The 20,377-nt window shown below is 35.2% G+C and overlaps 1 protein-coding gene across 1 annotated transcript in view; it reads left to right on the forward strand.

The window, feature by feature from the left end:
- The window catches only part of UTP20 (UTP20 small subunit processome component), a 72,232-nt gene that overhangs the window by 32,390 nt on the left and 19,465 nt on the right, over positions 1–20,377 (forward strand). Inside the window, exons 23-42 of the mRNA XM_026697943.2 lie at positions 1,441–1,531; positions 2,871–2,956; positions 3,449–3,574; positions 5,504–5,670; positions 7,460–7,668; positions 8,950–9,093; positions 10,288–10,367; positions 11,343–11,569; positions 12,923–13,067; positions 13,440–13,527; positions 15,286–15,429; positions 16,424–16,474; positions 16,559–16,711; positions 16,881–17,036; positions 17,779–17,919; positions 18,131–18,268; positions 18,662–18,801; positions 19,243–19,322; positions 19,533–19,831; positions 20,204–20,343. Coding sequence (XP_026553728.2) covers positions 1,441–1,531; positions 2,871–2,956; positions 3,449–3,574; positions 5,504–5,670; positions 7,460–7,668; positions 8,950–9,093; positions 10,288–10,367; positions 11,343–11,569; positions 12,923–13,067; positions 13,440–13,527; positions 15,286–15,429; positions 16,424–16,474; positions 16,559–16,711; positions 16,881–17,036; positions 17,779–17,919; positions 18,131–18,268; positions 18,662–18,801; positions 19,243–19,322; positions 19,533–19,831; positions 20,204–20,343 — 2,805 coding nt within the window. The remainder of the gene's footprint in view (positions 1–1,440; positions 1,532–2,870; positions 2,957–3,448; positions 3,575–5,503; positions 5,671–7,459; positions 7,669–8,949; positions 9,094–10,287; positions 10,368–11,342; positions 11,570–12,922; positions 13,068–13,439; positions 13,528–15,285; positions 15,430–16,423; positions 16,475–16,558; positions 16,712–16,880; positions 17,037–17,778; positions 17,920–18,130; positions 18,269–18,661; positions 18,802–19,242; positions 19,323–19,532; positions 19,832–20,203; positions 20,344–20,377) is intronic.

The following is a 20,377-nucleotide window of genomic DNA, read 5'->3' on the forward strand; positions in this document are numbered from 1 at the left end:
TTGGGTTGTTGCTTTGGTACTGGAGCACTTGGTATGGGTGGTTTTTCTATACAGTTTGCCATTTTAACTGCTGATCAGGATGTCCAGGAAGGGGAGTGACTTGTTTTCTTCTTCTCTGGCAAACTGGATTCCTTTAAAGATGATGTTGAGTTTCTATGGGTGTTCTCTAATTGGCCTCTTTTTATTATGGTGAAGGTGTCTACATATCTGAACCATATTTGGGTTGTATTTGTGAAAGTGCTGTGGCTTCTAGACACTTCATAACAACCTCCGCATAAGTCCGGAAAGCGATGATCACATAGGTGTATTTCAATTAGTTGGTAAGTTTGTCCATCAAATTGGAAGTATGTAGTTAGGCAGAAAAAAAATCTGACCACATTGCTCCACAACACATCTAATCTAACCAAATATATGAAGATTAAAACACCCAGGATTATGAGATCCTTTGTGTATTTGATTAAGTCAGGTGTGCTTTGAAACAATGTGGTCATAGATTCTTTGGCTAATTCTGGATCTGTAGATGGAAAAAAGGCTGTGATATCAAATGAGACTATGATTTCTTCCTCATCTATAGTATCGATTCTGATTGTTTGAAGGCACTGTTTTGGGGGGTTGAGAGTCAAGCCAGTAGAATATAAACTGAGACCAAACCTCACTGCTTACTAGCACTGATGATTTTACTTAGTTTGGGTAATGAAATGTCTGTAAGAAAAAAACAACCAAACTCAGAGAGCAAATACCTCTCAATTCAGTACTGGTGTAAGAGCTGATTTTTATACTTGTAAGAAATCTAATAACTGTTTCCAAAAGTCTGCTTCAAAGAAGCAAATAGTGATAACCATGACATAATGATATTATTTGGGTCATTAGGGGTTAGAAGTATCTAACCAACAAAGTGACCCCTTGAATTTTTCCAAATTAAATACATCAGTGTTACCTTCTTCGGAAGAAATATGAGACTGGAATTTTCTGTTTTCAGTTGATAAAAAAGTGTTTAGTTTTCTACAGCTTAACATAACATCCAAACCCATATAAATTGGTCTGTCTTGTACTTAATATGATTAATGGCTTTGGAATTGGCTTTTTGGAATTGGCTTTTTGTTGTTATTACTCACCAGCTAAGGATACCGTTAATGGAGTTTGGGTAACATAAATATAGTTAACACAGAATGGAAGCAAAGGCATCTGAAATTGCATGGACAGTCCTGGCTTGTTCCTTTTCATAACTTCTGAACCAAGACAGGCTATCAGTCAATACTAGATTCAATAAAATAACTCAGTGATCTTTGCAAAGAGCTGTGTAAACTTAAGTACATAAGAACATTTAAAAGAAAGCATTTGATACATTTGTTTGTAGTTTTGAAATGTTTCCATCTCAAAAGTCATATTTTGTTTTTTGACGTTTTACTGACAGCTGGTCTGTTTTGTTTTGTTTTTCAGGCAGCTTATCAGTCACTTACAAGTTTTCACTCAGTTTTCAAATCCCCGTGCTTTGTATTTAGAACCCAAATTGAATGACATATATGTTCAGGTAAATAATGTTTTTATGATTAATTTAAAAAAATGATTATAATAATTATAATATACATGCATATTTATTATCTTACAGCTTGGAAATAATTTGGGAAAGTTTTTTGTTTCAGAATTAGTTCCCAACCTGATGTCTCCAGAGAAACTTGAGAATGTCACTTCCAGAATTACTAGCCAGCATGAGAGTGACTAAATTATTCTCTAGAAATTAGCTGCTTAACAAATAAATAAAAGTAAAGCAAACATAAGATAGTAAAAATAAAAAGGGAAAAAGGAAAAATAAGCAAACTGTACTCACATGATAATCTGAATTGTGATGTTCACATTAGAAAATAATAATTTCTGAGCTCTGTTATGATCTTTCTTGGCTGGTGGTAGAATTATTATGATAGTAGTGATGAATAGCTTAAATCAGCCTTCATTTTATTAAGAAAAATCAGCTACAAGATCTAGGCTTGCTGTCTCCTATCCCAGCAAGTCAAATAGACAAAGAGGAATTGAGTTTTGTTAAGTATATCAGGGGTCCCCAAGTTGCGGGTCGTGGCCCAGTACTGGGCTGCAGCCTGTTTGGAACCAGGCTGCAGAAGTGATAGGTGAGTGTGTGTACGTGTGCAGCTCCATTTGTGTGAACAGTGGGTACACATGCAGGCACAAATAGAGTTGTGCGCACACTCACTTGTGCAGAACCATCCCTTCACCCCCCTACCATTCCTCAAAGCCAGAAAGGTTGGGAAAGGTTGAAGTATAAGATGAATTTTGGGGGAAAGGAAAAGCTTTATAGAAGTAATGATTTAAGTGAGATAGCGTAGGGATTGCATAAATGTTTTTGGATTATAACAACTGATTATGCTTTTTGACAAGGAACTGATTCTTGGAGATTCCTGTTTTGAGGATCATTCTTTTTAATGTGCAATCTTTACAGTAGCTGGAGTTCAATAATAGAATGTAAATCATTTTATAGTAATTAGAACTACCTGTCCCAAATTCCTTGTTGGAAAAAATAAAACATTACCACAGTTTAGGAATAGATATTAAGAGTCTAGATTGTATGGTAATTATTAGAGGACCAATGGTCTTATAGAAGAGCACATATGTGTTTCAGATTCTAACAGTGGTGTAAGAGCACATGTTTGAAGTTTATGGACTCTAGGTATAAGAACAATTATTAAAATGCCAAAAGCCTTCCCTCCTTGTGGATTCTGCTATTTGCATAATTACTATCATCCATGGATTCTCTTCAATAAAAGGACAGTGTAAATTGTGACAGAATATTGATTGTAATACACTACTCTCTAACACATCTGTTTTAACCCTGGTTTGTTTTAAAACATTATTTTCAGCTGCTGACCCACCAAGACCAAAATGTGCAAAAAGTAGCTCTTGACTGTATCATGACTTACAAGCATCCACATCTTCTGCCCTATAAGTAAGAGATAATGTCTGCATTGAATTATATGTGATTATACACTCACACATATAACTTCAGACTTAATACATAGATTCTGGAATTGTGTTTTTTTCTATTTCTTTTATATGATGTGCATTTTTGGACTCTAATATTTTAGATGTAAACTTGCCTGGTTTAATGACATTCACTATCATACTAGCTTATGTTACATTTTCATTATAGAGTGTGAGGGAGATGGGTGATTTAAAAATGTGACAGACAGATATATTAAAATTATATATTATATATTAAAAGAACATATTAAAAAGAATAGAAATTCCTTGTTATGTTGGCATTTTATCCAATCTGTTTGATTTTACTTTCATGTTATATATTTTGTAAATTTTGCTGGTCATGGATTGAATAAGCATCTCTTACATATTCTTCTCAAATACTAAAAAGTTTGTGATCTTGTATTTTAATAAATTATGTGAAGAATCTTTTTGTTTAAGTTGCATTATGTACTTACAGAGAGAATTTATATCGGCTATTGGAAGACAAGAGTTTTAAAGAAGAAATAGTTCATTTCAGTATTTCTGAAGAAAACAGTATAGTAAAACCACAGCACCGACCAGAACTTATTCCAATTTTGATGAGGTAAGGGACTTTTGTATGTTAATATAGATACAGGTTTACTTTTTATTGCTTTAGGCAATATGCATTTTTACTCCTTAGAGTATAATATTTTAAGCTTCTACTTGCACAGTTTACCAGACTATACGTATTTTGATGAATGTTTAAAAATGAAATCTTACTTCCTACCTCCCTGAGAAGATGAAAATTCTGATCCATTGTCCAGATTTTACTGTAAATATACCATCTTTGTAATAAATTTGTTACTTAACTCATATTCTTTTATAAAACTACTACCACAACTTATTTTTTAAAAAGTGGGTTTTCTCTGAAATTATAAAAGCTAGCTTTATTTCTAATCAAAATAAAGGACAGATTTCCCAATGGTGGGCTTGATGCTGCCATATTGGTGAAGACCGAATGTGGTGAAATTGTTATATTACTGATTTGGGTTTAGAGGAAAGGCTGTCTGTGAATACTTCTATGCCAAGGGTCTTCAAACTTGGTAAGTTTAAAACTTGTGGACTTCAATTCCCAGAATTCCTGAGCTAACATGACTGGAGGAGGAATTCTGGGAGTTGAAGTCCACAAATCTTAAAGCTGTCAAGTTTGAAGACCCCTGCTGTAAGTCATGAAATTTACTTCATACTATTTACTACTTTCTACTCTAACATATTTCAAAGGTATTGTAAAAATAAAATGGAGGCAAAACAATATGCATGTAAACTGGGGCTTAATTAAATATAGGGTTATCTGAATAATTTTATGGCAACAATATAGAAAGGTTTTTTTTTCCAAAGTGGGTGATTGTAGAAGAATCAATTATCAATAAATAAAATAAATGTGGATAAAGAATGAAATAAGTTCTAGTAAGTATGGATGGAAGAATGAAACAACACCCAGTTGTGGATTATTTTGCAGTAACATTCATTATAATTGTTGATCAGACGACTATCCTACCTTTATCTTTTATATCTCAAGATGTTTCCCTATAACAAAAACCAATGAGGTGGATTGGGCTGAGATGAGTGACTATCCAATGATCCCACCAGCTTCCATGTCTAAAGGAGGACTAGAATTCTGGGAGTTTCTAGTTCCAGTTTCTAGATCAGGGGTCGCCAACTTTTTGGACCTCAGGGCCACCAAATTCATAATTTTAAATCCCGCGGAGCAGAGACCCTGGGAAAATCCCCCAAAAGTCTGCAGGAAAATCCCCCACCCTGTTTTCCTACCGATTGATAATTCTTTATTTGGGATCACAGGACACCATCTCCAGCTCCATTCTCAGGAGGAGAGAGAGAAAGACTTTTGGTTTCATTCAAGGAAAGCAGCAGAAGTCTTTCTTTCTCTCCCACAAACTCCACCAGAACTGAGACCTTGTGAGGCTTGTCGCGCTGGCATAGCCTCTTGGAACAGGATGCCTTCCAAATAGTCATTTCTAGCGGAGTTTGGGGGAGAGAAACAAAGACTTTTGCTGCTTTCCTTGTGTGCAGCCAAAAGCAGAAGAAGAAAGAAGTGGAAAGAAGCAGCCTGGTGGCCAGGCGAGGCGCGTGGGGCAAGTAGGGCAAGTTCCCCCCTCCACTCTTCCCCCCTCCCCTCACTACCTCGTGTTGTTCACAATGCAAGCGACGCAAGCCTTGTGTTCCCGCGGGCCATGTGGGCGGCGCAGCCTTGCTTTCCCACGCAGCCTGGATTAATTGCTTTGGGGTGACATTTCTCTGCGGACCACCAAAATTTTCTCACAGACCACCAGTGGTCCCCGGCCCACTGGTTGGCGACCACTGTTTTAGACCAGCACTTAATCACTACACCAAACTGCCTCTTTGATTTGGGATTATTATTGCAGTTTGTAACATGCAGAGAATTTCTTCTAGGACTAGCACATACTGAGCCTTTTGCCTATAAACCCATTGCTTCTGATAAGCTAACATGATTTCTTTTTACCCCTTGAAGAATTCTGTATGGACGGATGAAAAACAAAACTGGAAGCAAAACACAAGGGAAATCAGCAGCAGGGACCCGTATGGCTATAGTTTTGAGGTTCCTGGCAGGCTCTTTGCCTGAAGAAATAAGGGTGTTTTTGGATCTGCTCTTTGAACCTGTGAGACATTTCAATAATGGTATGTTTTGCACAGGAAAAAAACGTTTTGGCAAATATAATAGAACTGTCAACATGTTTAAGGGGATTGAAGCTTGTAGAAATAAACATAACACAAAACCATGTGGGAATCATCTTTACTGTCAACATTGCCCATTGAAGATTGAGCATGGCTGGTAGCCTTGAATATATATTGCGAAATAATATTACTTTATTTCTATGCATGCATTATTGCATTGGCTCATTGCTATTGTTCTTTTGTACTGTTTCAAGATTGAGATAGTTTAATAAAAGTATAAAGAAATTAATTAGAAGAATGAGTGGGAAGTGGAGCGTTGGATGACATACATGGTTTCTTAACATTTAAAGCAGAATATGGCATTTTTGATGTGACAGGTGACCTGGTGACTACGGTTAATATCACATTCTTATGACTGCAATCACTTTCTCTTTGTTTAATAGCAGTGGAGAAAAAGCAATTTCCCTTCCATTTCCTTCTCTTTCCCCACCCCAATTCTCTTACCCATTTTCCTCATTTTTCTTTAGATTTTTTTTTATCCCACTTTTATTATACTCTTTTCCCCTCCTATTTTCCGCACAACAACCCTGTGAGATGAGTTGGGCTGAGAGAAGGGCTGGCCCAAAGTTACCCAGCTGATTTTCATGCCTAAGACAGAACTAGAGCTCACAGTCTCCTGGATTTTAGCTTGGTTGTTTTGTTTGATAGGGTGGTCAAGATTTCAGATGACTTTGATGGGCTCTGTCATGAACCATCAACCCTCTCAGAGCTAATGCTAATTCTTGGGGGGCAAGAATGAAAGCTTTTAGTTACCTAGGCAATTGCTCTGGAAGTGCTCTACAATTGATTTTGAGTCCTGTTATAGGAATGCTAATACTCTTGAAGAGTTAAGTGGCCTTTCAGCAGCCATGTCATAACTACAGTAGTGATGACAGGTAAAACAAGTATTAACAGTGGTTGAGAATTATAGTATATTGAATTGTCATGAACTGCAACCTGTGATTTCAAGGATTATGCGGCTTTGGTGTTGCCTACATAAAGCCCCTAATATTATAAAAGAGGTTGTGGAATGACTGAACAGAATCTTAAAACATGAACCTGCCTGTTTAGGACAATTACGTCCTACATTATTTTGTGTTGAGTTCAACTTTCTTTAATGTAAATTCATGAGCATGAGCATGCCATATGCAGCAATGACAAAGAAGCAGATGAGAAAGTTGACTTAATAATATTATACTAAGGAGATTTGTTGAGCAGTTGATTATGGAAAAGTAAAGTTTTATAATTCTGGAGATTAATGCTGGATCAGCATTATCTATTGGAACGGAGATTTTGTGTATACCTAATAGTAAGCATTTAGTTACTGAACTCAGTCATCCGATCTCATAGGTCTTGATTAATGTGAAATAACAGTTGCACTTTGAAAACATGAACATTCACCATGTGTTAGAATCCTAAATGTACTGTTTTTGAAACTGAAAATTGATTTGTTAAGTGGGACTAACACGTATGCATATATAGGGTTTCAGCCTTCTCCTTTTTATTAGTTAGAGTGGGTTTTTAAATATATTTTTAAATATCACCTTAAAATCTGATTTCCCAAAGTGGGCATTGTTAGTAGGTAAACGCACAACCATTCTTAATTTGCCAATTTCTATGTATTATGATCAAACCTTGAATCTAGATTTACACATACAAAATATTGAATAGTATCCCCATTCTGTAGAATGTTTATCGATATACATTCATTATTCTCTTCCTTCCTTTTTTATGTTTTTTCTCTCTTTTAAAGGACATTGCCACTCTGCAGTGCTTCAAGCTGTGCAAGATTTGAATTTATCTCAAGTCCTACCGTTAGGCCGTCAGCATAGCCTTTTCAACAGCTTGGAAGTAGTACTAAAAAACCTGGGACATCTAATCAGCCAGAACCTTCCTGAGATTTTACAGATTTTGCTTTGCATGACGGCAACAGTATCACACATTCTTCAGCAAAGGGAAAAGGTGAGAGCTGCTCCATATTTAAGCTGACATGTGAGAGTTAAAAAAAATCTTGGTGTAATTAATTAAGAAAGGGATGCTAATAAACTAATCTGGTATTCTTTCTCATTTAGTGTACTTGAATCAAAGTAATAAAGATAAATGTGTACTTGAATCAAAACAATAAAGATAAAAGCATTACTTTCAAGGATGCAATTCAGTTATTTTTATAAAATTAAACGTTCGGTTTAGGTTCTAAATTTAAAACAGAGTGCAATGTGTATATTTTAGATATACAGTATCAAAAAAAGATTATTGATAATATTAGTAACCTTCTGTTACAGTCCTTGTGGGTATTTTTGGCAGAGTCATGGTACGTTAAATGAAGTGCACTACTTTAGTGCTACATAATAGTAAGCTAAATTTGCTTGTGAAATTTAATTCAATTGTCTTGATAGCCTTCCTCTGTTTTACCAACATCAGATCAAATCTTTATTATGGTGTAGCATGAAGTTTCCATATGCTAACTAGCATAGAGCAATACTCCTAATCCTTAGATATGGGGAAAATAATTACATTGTTAAATTCCTTTCTGGCTCTGACCTTTACGAGGCAGCTGGTTAAACTGGGAAAAGGCTGATCTTTTTTAGCAAGATAATTACTGGTGAACTTTTGCATAAAGTTACTCGATAACACTGAAATAAATCTGTAATTCAATAACCCCCAAAATACTTTCACCATTGTCATTTGTTAAACTGAATTTAACAGTTAATTATCTATTGAGGAGCTAAAAGATACTTAAAGTCTGTGAGAGTTCTATTTGTACTTCACTTGGTAGTTTTCTGAACGTATTAGTCATACATTGCAGACAAACATTCCCATTTGTGTTAAATTTTAACTTTGTATAGTTATAAGGAAACTTAGCTTTACAATTTCCCAAAGTGTGCAATTCTAAATAATATTTTTGTGGTTATGGTGCTTAAATTTTCTTTCTTTGCTATGCAAGTTCTTAACTTGTGCTACAGGATTTTGTGTTGACTTTACCTCTCACACATTATAGAAGTTACAATTTCCTTAGTAAGAAAGTTATAGAGAAAAAAAATGCATTTATACAGAGTGTAACTAGCAAAATATCTAAAAAGCTACTTCCCAAAGTATCATCGTATCTAAATAGATACAATATATGGATAATGCATGCTAATGTCTACTAATCTTAAATATTTTGACCCAATTTGTGAATAAGAAATGCAATTTTCTGAAAATGTTTTGCTTAAGGAAAGAAAGAACCACCAGTTTCTTTTACAGATTCAACTCAGATTTATCAACCAGCTGAAAAACTTAAGGCGCCTTGGACTTAAGCTTATAGCAGACTTTTTCTCTGACTTTGAAACGTACAGCTTCAGTGGAGAAGAGATTGATGCTGTGTTCTGTGCAGTAGTGTGGCCCCAGGTAAGGCTGCTCCTTTCAGTAAGTGATTCCCAAGGTTAGCCCATACCCTCTGGGGGTAGAGTAAATTCTGGGGCAAAAGGAAAAGAGTACATTAAATCATCTCACTTCATTATCTCCATCTTAGATGGTCCACATTTTAATGGCTTATATTTTACTTAAAATGTTGTCGATCTGTCAGGTGCCTGAGGATCAAGAGGTGGGGTTGAATCTGTGTTTTGGCTATATGAATTGTTACTGGGGGAGCTGTTTTTATTCTGGCTGCTGTTGTAGATATGTTGTTTTGCAGCTTGGCTTTTATATTTTAACAGTTGTTAGCTGCTCACTTGAGATTAGCGCCCATATAAATTGAACATATGGTTCAATAGATATTGGCTGAATTTTCATCACTGTGACATAGGTCAGCAAATATGACTCTACGTTTGCAACTGAGAAATGTAAAAATTACAGAAGAGTCTCCTTTAGATGAAATATATTTATCCTTAACTTAGCCAGAGTTACTGGGCAAACGTTTCTGCATTCAGAGTACCATCTTCCCTTATTTTCATGTGTACCATTTGGCCTCCATAATAGGTGAAGCTACTGGCTAAGTCCCGGTGGAGTAGGAATGGAATCTGAAGTTCATAAATTCACCTTCTCCCTCTTAAATCAGGCCAACTTCCACCAACAAAGATGAAATAAACCACATTTATAGTAGTTATGTGATATTGTATAATATTTAAATATAAATACTATGAAATTTCTTCTTGTTAGCTTAGGTTGGAAGGAAAATTTCTGTAATTTAGCCAGAAATGGTATGTGATATCCACCTTTCTCTGGAGCTTGCATCCTGGGACTTAGGAACTATTCTTTAAAATTTAGCAGCAGGCCCCTCTCACTTGGTGAACTGAAAGCAATGCCTGACGGTAACATCCTAGGTTGGACTCTTCAAAGTATTTTTGCGTTTGGGGTCGATGGAAGCAGCTTTTGCTATTCTGGTGCAAAAGGCATTGCAGCAATGGTTGCATTCATACTAGTTTCATATGTTATGCTACATGAAAGGAACCACTGGCATAATATAGCAGGTGAGCTCAGATAGTTCATTGTTCTTTCAGATGCAAATAGTCTTGCTTCTTCTATTCTGAATAGCTGTCCTATGATATACTTGTTAACAGAACCTGATTTTATCTTCCTGCTGTATTTTTTATTTTTTTCCAGGTCACTAGGCTGGCTTCAGAGAGCCAATATTCTCCTACTCCTTTACTCAAAATTATTCACATTTGGAGCAAAAACCCCAGGTAAGCTATTTGTTTTTAGCAAAACAAAACCACACTCTTCCAATAATTATTATAGACTGTACTATTTACACCATTTAGAAGCTTTAAATCCAATAGGTTTATTGCCTTGCAGGTTAACCTGCAATTGTGGCTTTAGAACTCTCTGCCATCTGCATTAGTCACAGACTACAACCCCCTTTAGCTCTTATTATTCATGTTGATGATTGGGCTGACATAAATTGTATGTCAGTCAGAGATGGAGAGCCTTATCTGTCTGCCTGTGTTCTTTGTGTACAAACAAAGCAGTTAGGATAACTGTAATGCAATACTGGGACCAGGCAAATATTTGTGTCCTGCCAAAATATATAGTGTCCTTTTTGTTCTTTTCCCTGTTTGCTTTTCTTTTCCTGAAGCTGTGAACAAGAGTCAACTGCAAGCTTGTGATTCAAAGAGGCATATAGGAGAGGTCACTGCAGCTGCTGGCGTTTCTGCTTTGCCAGTCCCAACCTTTCTAAATCAAGTGATTTATTGTATTGTACCCAAACAATGATTTACAGGTGTCAGTGGCTGGCTTTGTACAACCAAAAAGGCAAAACTAAATAATGTGATTATTTAACCATATCTTAAAACAGTGTATGAACCATGTCTTATTATAGCAGGAGTTCTATCTATTGAACTTCTCAAATATTTTTAATTGTACAGATAGAATCGTACTCAGTTATATTTTCATCTCCAAGGCTAGTGCGTACGTTTGTAGAATAGTCTGTTCCTGATCTCGAGTTTGGAATTTGGTAGCAGTTACTCAGGAGATTTCATTCTTTTGGTTCACTGTTAATATCTGAAAATGGTCATAAATGTTTTTATAGTAAAATAAGTTGAAGCAGTTTCTTTAAGTTGTCCACCAGAAGAATGAAAAACTTGTCCTTTTCTCAGTTTTGAATCCCATACAATTTTATTTCTAAAAATTTCCCTTACCCCGTCTCACTTTACTTTTAGGTATTTCGTTTTGCTGGCTAAGCAGAATCCAGGGCATCCAGAATATGACATACTAACAAATGTATCTGCTGTGCTCTCAGCCAAGGCTCTGGGAGAGGGAACAGCTGGTATTGTGATGGATGTGATTGACAGCCTTCTCAATATTCCTGACTTTGAACCTAATGACCAATGTAGCAGTTTGACAGTGACTGACTGCATCTTTTTTGAAGTTGAAGAAATAGCGGGAGGTAGGAATGGATAGGTCTCAGTTGGATGGCATTGTTTGTTTGTATATTACAATACTGCCCATTTTCATAGGGCACAAGGAGTTCAGAAAAACAAAGAAAATATATAAAATAAAGTCAAAGGCACATAATATTAAAACTATATAATTGGCAGTCTGGCTACCATTGGACTCAAACGCTCAGTGAAATAGCTAGGTTCTAAGCAATTTTTAAAATGGCTTCAGTGTATTATATTTGAGCTTTACAGAGGTACGTACAAAGTACAGGTAGTTCTCAATTTATAACCACAATTGAGCCCAACATTTATGTTGCTAAGTGAGACATTTGTTAAGCAAATTTTGTCCTATTTTACGACCTTTCTTGCCACAGAAGGTAAGTGAATCAACTTCAATTGTTATGCTAATAACACGGTTGTTAAGTGAATCTGGCTTCTCCATTGACTGTGCTTGTCAGAAGGCTGCAAAAGGTGATCACATGACCCTAGGACCCTACTGTCATAAATATGAACCTGTTGTCAAACATTTGAATGTAAATCACATCACTACGGGGATGCTGCAATGGTCTTAAGGGTATCTATGGAGATTCTCATGGTCATGGTTGTCCCAAAGGTGCTTTTTCAAGAGGTGAAGAAGCTTCTTGGATGAGAAGTAAAACATCTTCAAAGAAAAATGAAGTCCAGTTGTCTCTTGAAAAAGCACATTGGGACAGTCATCAATGTGAAAAATGGTCATAAATCACTTTTTTTCAGTGCCATTGTAACTTCGAATGGTCACTAAATGAACTGTTGTAAGTTGAGGACTACCTGTATATACTTCTATTCAAAGCTGTTTTACACAGAACAAAATGAAAGATACTTTGTGGTTTTAACTTAGGATGTTTAATGGGTTGTCCAGGCCCACAAGGTTCAGCCTTTGCATTGAAGTCGCTTTCACTTGCCTTCCTGCAATTCGAAGTCAGAAGTGTAGTGATTACAGGAATTACCTTTCCACCTTTGAATGAACTGTTACAGAAGGGTGGCCTAATACGGGCTTCTCTTCAGAATGAGGCACAGATTGAAAAAGCAGAGTTGCCAGCTTTTAAGACTTACACTTGAAGAACAGTCACCTTTTCAATATTTGGTATAACTACATGATCTTTTGGTAGCTAAAAATGACAAAAAAATTAAATGACTCAGAAATGGGAGTATATGCAAGATTCTGGTTGCCTTGCAAAGTTTCTACATTTAAATATTTTGAAAAAATGTGTTGTTCATCATCATCATAATGTATATAAATAAAAATAAAAATTGTGTTTTCTGCGTAGAAAAAAGGCTTGGTTTTTCACTTGAAATGGCCATATTCTATATCTTCATTTTAGATATTCCTAGTATGGGGACGAGACTAGTTCTCCCCCATGTCCCTTCAATTCTTCAGTATCTCAACAAAACTATGATCAGTGTAGACAGGATAAAGAAAAAAAAGTACAACGCACAACTCAGCAAAGAACTCAACATTCTTTCAAAGTAAGTGGTTTCTTATCCTTTTTAATAGTACATATTTACAGAGATTTGTAATGCTGTAGAAATGGTGGAGAAGAAACAGCTCTTTTTCTTTGGTGGGAGGTGGGTTAATAGAAAATAGTAGATGCAATCTCATCCTAACCTCTCAGAAGGCAAGAAATTAAATAACTTTGACAATTGTTCCATTTTCACTCAGAACAGATGCAAAAATTTTTTTTTCTTCCTCTCATATTTCTGTGAATGCAATGACATGGTCTTTCTATGCTGAAGTTCAAAACTTTTCAAGGCTACATATTTAAAAAGCTTGGCTTTTAATTTAGACACCTGAAACATTACATTGTGATATAATGTGAGTGTATTTTCTGTTGTATTTAGGATCAGCAAGTTTATAAAGGATAAAAACCAGAGTTCTGTTCTGATTGGCCTCCTGCTCCCTTTCCTTCAGCAGACCAACATTACTCAGGTAGGTTTACAATAAAGTGTATGGAAAATAATATTTTCTTTCAGATTAGATTACTTTTGTGATGATATTTTAAATGTTTCTGCACTTATGAACTTTACATGCATTCAGGCTGACAATGAAAGGTAACTGGATTATGTACAAGCCACAGCAAAGAATGAAGCTCAGCAGGATATGAAAAATAGTGGATGAAGCAGAGAGAACAATAGGGAAGCCTGGGCTATAGTCACTTCAGTTAGATTCAGAATGAATCTAATGTGTTGTATACTGATCTATGTATTTAGGTAACATACTTTTGTGTTATAAAATAAGAGGTTTCTAAATACAAATGTAGAGAACAGAATACCCTCTTGAACATCTTGTTAATTTACTGTAAATCATTTCTTAGCTGCCCATCTACTTCTGCAGGCATCATCTTTACATCTCTGAAAACATAAATACAGTTTTCCAAAGGCTTTATAAAAGACCCATTTTGGTGTGATTCGCTGAACCAGCCCTGCCTTAGTTATGCAAAAAATGGGAGCAAAAGAAAATCTGATCTTGGCATAAGAAAAAAAAAAAAAACCTTCATGTGGCCTTCATGGATGACCAGCTGACATTTAAGTTTGTCATAAATGTTTGCAAGGAGCCGTATGATAGTGCTTGTATAAGCATCCAGGGAAAATGCGAAGCCTTCCAAATAGATTGATCCTTCCATTCTTTTTTACTCCTTGTTTACAGGACTTCCCCAAAAGTTGCAAGATAAATTACAATTGTTTTCCTCAAAAAACCAGTAATTTTACTCTTAATTGAGTAAAATTATCAAGAAGTCAAGTCCGGAAATTACTTTTGTTCATTAACTTGAGTGTTTGATTTAAAATTCAGAATGTTGGCACATGACATAAATCTGATCAAGAATTTCAGTTCACTTTTTAATCTTGAAATATCACTGACCCTTAATTGGGAAGTTCTTATTCCAGTGTTATTGTGAACATGCATAAAAGAAAATGATATCCTCAGGAATGTCACATGATTAACATGATAATAAAGAATAGGAATTTTCTATTGGAGACTGGATGGTGTTTTTTCCTTCTGCCAATAAAATCCACTATTAGGATCATCCTGCTTGACTAGCTATAAAAATCAATACTAAGTTTATTTACAGGAAAAAGTTGAAAATATTTACTGGTTTGTGATAATTTGATGGAGATTCAATATTTACACTTATTGATAGATACTTCATTTTGTGATGGCACATTGATTGCTGTAATTTATTCAACCAAAATTTACTTGATATCTCTAAAATTCGCAGAAGAGTACATAAAGGTACTTTCAATAATCTAGTCAATTGTAGTCCTTTGCAGTGTATTTATGTAGAACACAGGTGTCAAACATATGGCATCACATTACTATCCTGTGACATTTCACGACATTTCCCCCATTTGCAGAGCTGGGGTGGGCATGGCTTGTGCGTCACAGGCCCGTAGGCCGCCAGTTTGACACCCCTGATGTAGATGAATGCATGGATAATACTCAAGAAGAAAATATACAAGAATCAATAAGGCAAATAAGAGATAACGTAGTCCTGCAAAAGGAGAAGACATGACAAAGAAACTCAAGATTACCCTACCTTGAATCCTTTCAATATAAGCAGTCGCAACAGGATACCCTGGCAGGCTTTCAAGATTCTGTTACTACACTTTAAGCAATAAATTAGCATTCCTGTAATCCTTGTTCTGTCTTTTTCCTGTACTTGGCCTACTGACAGTCTGTTTCTTTTAGGATACAGAGATTGACATTTTGGAGACAGTACAAAATCTACTGAAACATTGCTTAAGTCCAGCAAGCTTCCTTAAACCTCTAGCAAAACTGTTCTCTGTTATTCAGAACAAGTTGTCTCGTCAAGCACTTTGTGGAGTTTTTGAGGTATTACTGTATATAAATGCTTTTTAAAAAAAATAGTCTTATCCCTCTATGATCCAGAGTGTTGAGTTGTTTTGTTCCACAGTAGAGGCTAATCTTTACTCCTTTATAAGTCCTTTTAAAATATTGTTCTTTTCTATCTTTTTGCCATAAAAAAACAGTATAGGTAGTCCTTGACTTATGACCTGTCACTGTTTGAAGTTACCACAGACCTTCCCAGGGCTACTTACAACCTGGATTTAAAGTTCTGATGGCCAGTGTCTTTCCCCGCTGTCAGTACTGGGTCGATTGGTAACTGGCCCACATTTATAGCTGTTTGCAGCGACCTGCAGTTATGTGATTTAGGATTTTTTTTGCTGGAAACTGGCATTTATGAGGACCCAGATTATTGGGAGCAATATGCTGACTCTAAACCACTTAGATAGAGCTATAAAGCACTGTGAAGCAGTATAGAAGTCTAAGTGCTATTGCTATTTATTTCCAGTTTCCGATAAAACAAGCCCAATGCAGACAGTGGATTTGCTAAAGACTGCATCATTTGCTTAAGAACCACTGCAAATAGTTGTAAAATTGATCATGATCACATGATGAACCACTTAACAACTGACATGACTTATGATTCTAATTCCAGGCTCAGTTACAGATGTAAGATGAGTATTACCTATAGTTGGAGGAAGAGGCTTTTCTGATAGCTTCTATTAAAAATATCTGATCATAGATAGGTAATTTGATATCTTTAAGAGGTTTGGGATTATATTTCTCCAAATATTAATCAAACAAATGCAGCCTTAGTCAAATTGCAACAAAGGTGTAGTGTATTTATATACTGAATGCATATTCCAGCATGTGTGGCCTATATACATTTAATTTTAGCTGCTCTAGCCATTTTTGTCTTCGAAGAAGTTAAAAATAGCTTAAAAATTAATCTATGAAATAAATGTAAGTTATGTTATTCACTAATTTTTGTCTTTTAATGATTTTCAATCTTTTTTAACAGACATTATCACATTTGGAAAGTAATATGAAATATATCACAGAAACTGTCAAGGTATGTAGCGGTTTTCCTCATTTGCTCAATTTTTTAAAAATTCAATTTGATTTTTATTTTGATTAGACATTTTGTTTGTCTTAGCTGAATGCTTTCAGTCTGCACCATCTTGATGAGATCAACTTTGATGTCCGTTTGTCAGCATTCCAGGACATCATTTCTCATATCAAAGGGATGAACAAAATAGATGTCAACTATCTCATCCCGGTAATGCATAACTGTTTCTACACTATACAGGTGAGTCCCATTAATATGGAAAATATCTGAGCTGGAAGTTTAATCACATTATAGCTGTTTTGAACTATCATTGGGGATCTGGTTTATGTTTATTTTAGTGCATAGTTTTAACTGTTTCTCCAATTTATAGGATTATAATCTCATGTGTCCTGATCCTTTTCTTTTGCAGTTAGAGGAAATGGCTTTAAGTGATAATGCTGTCCTCTGCCTGACTGCCATTATTCAAAGATTTTCTGAACTTGAGCATACAGAGGATGAATTCAAGGAAATTATTCAGCACACACTCCTGGATTCTTTGAGAAAAGGACTAAAGAGCAAGATTGAGGTGAAGAGCCCAGCACTCCTGGGCTTTGTGTTATTAAAATCAGGATGAATTGAAAATCTGTGTCTGCAGACCTTGTAATTCTCACTTTTATTAAAATAAAAGTCATTTGGAGGACATTTTACTGTATTTTCTATACCAGCTGTATTTTTAACATGACTTTTATTTATTATTTATGCTTGAATTAATATGAGTCTCAAATTACTAAAGGCTCACAATAGATATACATAGAAATGTTCCTATTTTTCTCGGCCATTCCTTATAACCCATGGTGATCTGAATATGGGGATATATCAATTATGTTAAATGAGTTAAATTTGGTACACTTTGGGACATTTTCATATATGCAAAAACCTGTTTTGCTGGAAACAGATAGACTTTTAAATCATAATGTGTTTAAGGTCCTACTTTTAGCCTACTATTATTACTATTAGTTTAAGGTTCTACTATGGCCATCCAGAGTAGCCCATCAGTGAGATGGGTGGCAAATAAATTTAACAAACAAATATTTATAAAGTATAGATTATCTCCTTCCATTATTGCTTCTAAAGTTTAAGTTTATTTAGTATAATAAATATCTGGTATTTAGAAATGGTCACAATTGCCTAGGATAGCTGTTTAAAAGGGAAAATTTGAACAGATTGCTATGAAAAAAAAAGTTTTCTGTTTAAAAAGTGGAGGCTATGATATAGTTTAGAATGTCAGATGTAAAAGTAAACCACTTATGTTTTCTTTGCGGTTTCAGTGCATACAGCAGGATTACACATCATTGCTGTCAAACTTGATTCGAGCATTTTCAGAACATCCAGAGTTTCATGAGTTGGTCCAGCTGACTGATTATAATGATCCAGAGATGGACTTCTTTGAAAATATGAAGCATATTCAGGTAGAAGGAAAGGTTTTAACTGATTCTTCTAAAGAACCATATGAGTTATCTGATAGTGATAGCATGAAAACTGATTGTGCTTATTACCTTTTTTCTGTTGATATAAAATATCTACAATTGATATAAAATATCTTATTTTAGTATTCAAATGCTTGGTGGGCTAAGATCTCTCAATCTGTCAAGTTCTAAGATAATTTTTATATCCTTTCAGATTCACAGGAGGGCACGAGCTCTGATGAAACTAGCTAAGCACTTAGTGGAAGGCAAAACCATCCTGAGTTCCAAACCTCTTCAAAATTATATTATGCCTTATGCAACGACTACCATTTTCAATGAGAAAATGCTTAAGGTAAGCTTGTGAACATAAAATGGGTGAAATTATTTCTGCCTCAATGCCTTAAGAACAATTTACTCTTACCAATCCACATGATATTTATGTAACTTTTCATAAAGTGCAAAAATTTAATTGGCTCTACTACCGTTAGTGAATCCAATTGGCTCTACTACCTTTAGTGAATCTCATGGAGAACTATTGTGTTGAAGCTTCACACATATAATGGGGAATGGACATAAGGGGCTTGTTCAGAAAGATTGCTTCCTACTGCCTACCTTCTGAAGAGATCTTGATCTAGCTAAGGGGACTATAGACTTATTTTTATATTAAAAAAGAAAAGCTAGAGAAACAACTTGATGTTGAACATGTTCTGTTTGTTTAAACTTCTGATAATACTCTTTTCCTTAGTATGAAAACATGATAACTGCATCAGTTGAGATGGTGGGTGCTGTCTGCAGACATCTTTCTTGGTCAGCTTACCTCTACCATTTGAAACATTTCATCCACGTATTACAGACTGGACAGATCAATCAAAAACTAGGTGTCAGGTACATTAAATGCCAGTTGTAAGATTAAAATTATATCCATTTGCATTAAATAAAAATTAATACCATTGGATGTATGGGCCTCTAAACAGATATGAATGATTTGAAGTTTGGAAACTATTCTGCTCTTATATTGATATTTTTAAAAAGTGTCTATGGAGATTCTCAGTCATCCAAGTCATAGTTATCCCAAAGGATTTTTAAAAGTGGTATTACATTATAGTTAACTCTCAATTTCTTTAAGATTATAAAGCTGTTATTTATACTATATTGTTGTATGTATATTTATTCCATGAGATTTATCTATTAATTCAGACTTATTTTCTCCAGGACAATAGTGGCTCAATTTTTCCTTATTTGTACAGAGTGTTTTGTAAACTATTTGATAAAGTTGGAAACTTGGAACTCAAATGTATTTCTTTTTTTCTTTTTTTTCTTTGAAAGTGTGCTAGTAATGGTGCTGGAGGCTTTTCATTTTGACCATGAAACTCTTGAAAAGCAGCTTTCAATTATTGAAAAGGAAGGTATGTTTTTTTAAATTCCTTAATCTGATTGAGGGTACCTTGGCCCATGGGAATCTATTCTGCGTGAAATCAATTATGGTGCCTTTTACATTTTTTATTAATATCCTGAAGTATTTTGTTACATTTTTTATATCTTTGTCTTATTCCAAAAGGGTATCTTGATTAATTAATGCCATAGTAATTTCATTCATTTTATGTAACTTAATGTAGATGCTGTGGATATCAATCCTGAAGTAGAGAATGAAGCCATGGAGGTGGAACTCAGTGATGGAGAAGAAGAAAGCCAAAAGACCAGCAAAGAACAGTCTTGTACCAATGAAGAGAAAGTATATGCTGAATCTAGATCTGATCAGCCTGCTAATGAAGAAGATGAGGATTTCAAGAAAGTTACAAAACCACCCTCATTCCTGCCCAGGAATAAGGAAGAGTTGGAGTGTCTGATTAAACATATTCAGGAGACAGTGACTGGCAATATATTGCCCAAATTGCACAGGTGTCTGATTGCAAAGGTACAATTTAACATTACCTTCTTTTTTTCTCTGAGGCATTTAAGTTGGCCTTATGGGATTTCTTCTACCTTTATTTTAGAATAATAGTGCAAGAAAAGTCAAGCTGCAAAAGATCATATAGAGAGTTTATGATTGAAAGAAGTATTAGATTTAAAATGCCTTTAGTCCTTGTCCACCAATCTAACTAGACTTTCTTAACGTGTCTCCTAGCTAGGGAGTTTGGAATTGCAGTCATGCCAATCTGGAGGAGGCAGATCTAGCTTATACATTGAAGTAGACTGAGTATAAATTTCTTTCCCAGGATGAAGAAAGATATAAAATGCATCTTATAATAAAATTGCTACTGAGGAATATTTGTTTCGGTATTTATAGGTGAAAAGAGATGAACAGCATAAGATGGTGAAATCCAAGATTGTCAACGATGAAGAGGTAGTACAAGTGCCAATAGCTTTTGCAATGGTCAAGCTAATGCAGTCCCTTCCTCAGGATGTTATGGAGGAGAATTTGCCAGGGTAAATATTACATTTATAATCTACATGTACAGGG

The sequence above is a fragment of the Pseudonaja textilis genome, chromosome 5, assembly GCF_049901715.1.
Source record: "Pseudonaja textilis isolate UNSWEBS1 chromosome 5, rPseTex1.2, whole genome shotgun sequence".
NCBI lineage: Eukaryota > Metazoa > Chordata > Lepidosauria > Squamata > Elapidae > Pseudonaja > Pseudonaja textilis.